Raw genomic sequence first — 4,604 nt, 5'->3', positions numbered from 1 at the left:
CTTTCCCATCAAGTTATGAGCTCAGGACGAAGGCAAAGAAGTGACACCAAAGGCACGTGAGTAAGGGAACGAGATGCCCATCCCACCAACTCTGGGGCACAGGTGCCTTGACTCTCAGTACGTACAGCCTGTTGGGGCTGAGAATCCAGGACTTCACAGGGGCTCATGACCTCCCATTTCCCTCACCTCCTACTCACTGTTCCTCTGCTCTTTCTGATCTGGCTCCTGTTCCCCCCCCACCGCCAGCCATGCTGTCAAAGAACACCTTCTGATGGACAAATCCCAACCTCTTCTCCTGTCAGTCATCATTCTCCTCAGTCTCTCAGTGGAATTCAACTCTGCTGACCTTGGGTCTCTTATTTATTCTCTATCCTCCCTGGGCTGCAAAGTGAACCCAGGCTCTTTCCCCAACAAAGAAGGCAGTGGGTAGGTGGGCTGGGAGAAGACAGATCTGGGTTGGCTACTTACTAGCTTTGGGACTTTAGACAAAGTCATTTTATCACGTGCCTCAACCTCCTCATCTGTAAAATGGGGATAAAACGTGCCTACCCTACTCTTCTTCCAAGGATGTTGTGAAGATAAAATGAGATAACCTAAGCCTTGGCCCTCCCTCCAAAGCTAGAAAACACACAACAAAGATGGTGCTATTTTCATTATGAATCACACCAGCCTTGTGGAGAAGCAAAAACTTTCAGCAGCCAGTGAATGAATGTCCTATTCCCCTCTCTATTCTAGTACAAAGGAAATAATACCCACACGCTGATATGGGTCTGGCAGAAACCATGACTGCTCCTGCAGCATTAACTTTTAGCAGAGCAAAGATTCAGTCCTCTGAAAATAGTGTTGTGAAATGCAAACTTTCAGGAAAATAAGTGTTTGGCTTGCTAGAATTTTTGCTGTTTTTCTGTAAGGTTGATTATCCTATCAAACTGAGTTGATAAAAATGTGATGCAACAAATCGGGAACAGCAGGGACCTAGCTTATCTCTTCCCTTCATTCTGGACACTCATGAAAAGAGCTCTTTTCACATCCTTATGCTCTGTGTCCCCCACCCTCATTCCTTCTTAAACAATGTTGTTATTTAAAGATAGCCATGCACTGTGCTTTCTCTCCACTGAATCTAAACTTGCTTAGAACTTTTACACTTGTTTTTCCCAATCTCTCTCATCACAAGCAACTCCATTCAACAGTAGTTTAAAAAAATAATGAAAAATAAATGTGAAGAAAAGTTTACGCACTTGTTTTACCTGTATGAGTCCTGGTGTGGGTCTTCAGATGGTCAGACCGGGAGAACTTTCGCTGACAAGTTTTACACTGGAATGGTTTCACACCTAAACGGACAGAGAAGGTCTAGCCGTGGCCCTAACCATGTGGGGCAAAGCAAGGCCCAAAAGGCCTGCTTCCCAGCGGCCCCGAGGAGCCAGGCATCTCCAGCCACGCCTGCGATTATCTGCCTCGCCCTCAGATTTCCCCAGTACCCCAGGCCCAGCAGGAACCACCTGATTCTACACAGTAATCCTCGAAGACCTGTGATCTTGGGAACAGCTACTGCTTAACCACAAATGTCCAGCCTCTCACCAAGTTCTCAGCTGTGTCTGAGACTGAAAAAGTGAATCACACACTACAAATGGGATTTTGTTCTCGACCACCCATGTTCTTTACTGACACTCAGTGTATCAACAGCAAATTGCTAGTGGGAATATCATGTCTCTGTGGTTTTCAGGGGAAATATGGGATGTTTCTTTCTCTTTCCTTTCTTCTTCTTCTTTTTCCCCCCCTTTAAGGGAAGGTAAATCCCCAGAGATTAGGGGGAAAAAATTATTGGAGAAACTAAACAAACAAATGGCTGACCCTCTCACATCCATATTGAACAATAAAGAGAATCACAAAATCAACCATGACCCGAGGGAACACACTGCCAGCAACGAGAAGGGAGCCTACAAACCTGTGTGTCTCCTTTGGTGTCTTTTGAGCTGGTCTGAACGAGAAAACCTTCGCTCACAGTCCTTGAAGTCACACTGGTATGGCTTCTCACCTTGGGGAAGACACATATTCCGTTTGAAAACGATACTGGAAATGAGGATCTCATTAGAGGCAACTTCTCTTACTGGGACTGAAGGGATCCCAAAATGCTGAAGGCACTTGGGTGGAAGGTTTCAGGGATGTGCTGCCAACCGCAATGTGAGGTTAAAGGCCCACCTGTACATACACTCATGGGCAGGAGGTGTAGAAGGGGGTTGCGTGAATAAGGATGCGTTAGAAGTAAACGGAGGGGGACTTCTCTGGTGGCGCAGTGGTTAAGAATCCGCCTGCCAATGCAGGAAACACGGGTTCGATCCCTGGTTCGGGAAAATCCCACATGCCGCGGAGCAACTAAGCCCGGGCGCCACAACTACTGAGCTCGCATGCCACAACTACTGAAGCCTGAGCACCTAGAGCCCGTGCTCCGCAACAAGAGAAGCCACGGCAGTGAGAAGCCCACGTACCACAACAAAGAGTAGCCCCCGCTCGCTGCAGCTAGAGAAAGCCCGCGCACAGCAACACAAGACCCAACGCAGCCAAAAATAAATAAATTAAAAAAAAAAAAAGAAGTGAAGGGAATTCAGGTTCTGGAGTCTGACGCTGGGGTCACATCCAGCTCTTCCACTTAAAGTGCTGGTTGAGGTATCATTTCCTCACTGTGAAATGGAGCCAATAATCCGACAACTTCCAAGGATTTATAAGCAGATTACAACAGACCATCCACATATGGGTCTTAGTCCAGTGCCTAGCACAGAGACAGTGCTCAAAAAGTACTGGCAGAGAATATTTAAACAAATAATAAACCAAAGCAGTCTTAAGTCCTAGGCTGAGTCTGAGGCAGAATTCTGGGATGGATGTGCCTTGGAGCCAACCCCGTGAAATAAGTGTTTTATGTTTTATGGTCTGAAGATGTGATGTTCTCTGCTACTGACTTCCCATTCCTGAGACAGGCATAAACAGCTGCATGGTTGTGAGGTGCTCAAGTTAAACCAGGAGCCAGAGCCTTTAGAGTTTTTGGTATCCCTTTACCCGAGAGAAGTCAGGAGTGGGATTACACCACCTCCTGCCTCAGAATGGAGAAGCCTCACCCCTGTCCTCACTGGAGAAAGTTCTGCCAAATCCTGGGAACTGCGCCCTCTGAATGCACTGAGCGACCCTGGGCCATCCCACCTTCTTATGAGAATTCTGAGTCACCAGCATCCTGGGATGGAGAGCAAGCCTTCTCAGGACCAGCCGGCTCTTTCTGTTGCTGGGCAGTGCCTGGTTACCCTTCCAGCCTCATGACCCCCTCTGTTTCCCTGATTAATCAATATTCCTGCTATACAGAGCTCACCATTCCCAAAAACTGCCTTGTACTTTGCTCACACTAAACATCCTTCATCCCTATCTCCGGATTCCTAACCCATCAAAAACTCTACTGAACGTCCCTCACAAATGCCGCTTCCTCGGCAATGCCTTCTTGGAAACTTCATGTTCACATAGAAAGCCCTTCCTTCCCTCATTACAGAACTTATTACAGAACGTCTAACATGGGGCCGTGTCCAGGTCTAGTTCTGCCGCGAGCTGGAAAATCCCGAGCGCAGGAGTCTTTCCTTAACTTTCTATTGATATCAAGCCCAGCAACTTAAGCTTCACCTCTTCCACCTGGGAAAAGCAACACTCCTGTTCAGTCTCATGTCTTTTCTCTACCTTTCTGCTTCTGCTCATCCTTTACTTCCTCTGCCCAACCTTGCCAACCCTTTGATGGTTAACCCAAGCCCTTCCTCCTCCAAGAAACGAACGACGCTCACTCGAGCAAGTCTTCTCAGCACCTCCAGATTCACACACTCTCTGTCCCTTTTCATCTGTGTATGTCTTGGCTCCAAAGCAGACCACAGACTCTTTGAGAAGGGGGCCTGTGACTTGGAGTTGAAAGTCATGAGTTTAAGTCCCGCTTCCCTATATCCTACCACCGGATAATTGTGCGTGAGGATTAAATGAAATAATGCATGTAGAGAATTTGGCACATAGAAAGTATTTAATATAAAAGTACTTAACATAATAGTCTGTACTATTATTATAAATGAATACAAAAAGATGGCACTCTTTCAAGAAGGGGACTTCAGCATTGTTAAATACCCCGCCCTTTTTGCGGTACGCAGGCCTCTCACTGTTGTGGCCTCTCCCGTTGCGGAGCACAGGCTCTGGACGCGCAGGCTCAGCGGCCATGGCTCACGGGACCAGCCGCTCCGCGGCATGTGGGATCTTCCCGGACCAGGGCACGAACCTGTGTCCCCTGCATTGGCAGGCAGACTCTCAACCACTGCGCCACCAGGGAAGACCAAGGAAGCGTTTCTTAAAGGTTCCAGCGGGTCTGGGGGTTGTGGCTATCTTGCCCACTGCCTTCCCTTCCCACAGACATCTAACCCTCACTGTTTGCTAAGTGCCTCTTTCCCATTAAAATTTCTACAACCACATTGGCTTCAATGTATTACATCCGTCTAGGCAGAACTTTACCTTATCATTTTCCTTATAATCTTTTTTTTTTTTTTTTTTGGCGTTACACGGGCCTCTCACTGTTGTGGCCTCTCCCGGTGCGGGGG

At 47.5% G+C, this 4,604-nt stretch overlaps 1 protein-coding gene across 4 annotated transcripts in view; it reads right to left on the bottom strand.

The window, feature by feature from the left end:
• The window catches only part of WT1 (WT1 transcription factor), a 59,346-nt gene that overhangs the window by 2,909 nt on the left and 51,833 nt on the right, over positions 1-4,604 (bottom strand). For 3 of the 4 annotated variants that reach the window (XM_007460912.1, XM_007460913.1, XM_007460914.1), the window contains 2 exons: positions 1,946-2,035; positions 1,248-1,331 (listed from right to left, as the gene is read on the bottom strand). In XM_007460912.1, the coding sequence (XP_007460974.1) occupies positions 1,248-1,331; positions 1,946-2,035 (174 nt within the window). Of the gene's footprint in view, positions 1-1,238; positions 1,332-1,945; positions 2,036-4,604 lie in introns of all 4 variants that reach the window. The other variant, XM_007460911.1, reaches the window with a different exon arrangement.

Source organism: Lipotes vexillifer, unplaced genomic scaffold, assembly GCF_000442215.2.
Source record: "Lipotes vexillifer unplaced genomic scaffold, Lipotes_vexillifer_v1.1 scaffold627, whole genome shotgun sequence".
Lineage (NCBI taxonomy): Eukaryota > Metazoa > Chordata > Mammalia > Artiodactyla > Lipotidae > Lipotes > Lipotes vexillifer.
The sequence above is the reverse complement of the archived record's forward strand: the minus strand, read 5'-3'. Positions and strand labels throughout refer to the sequence as shown.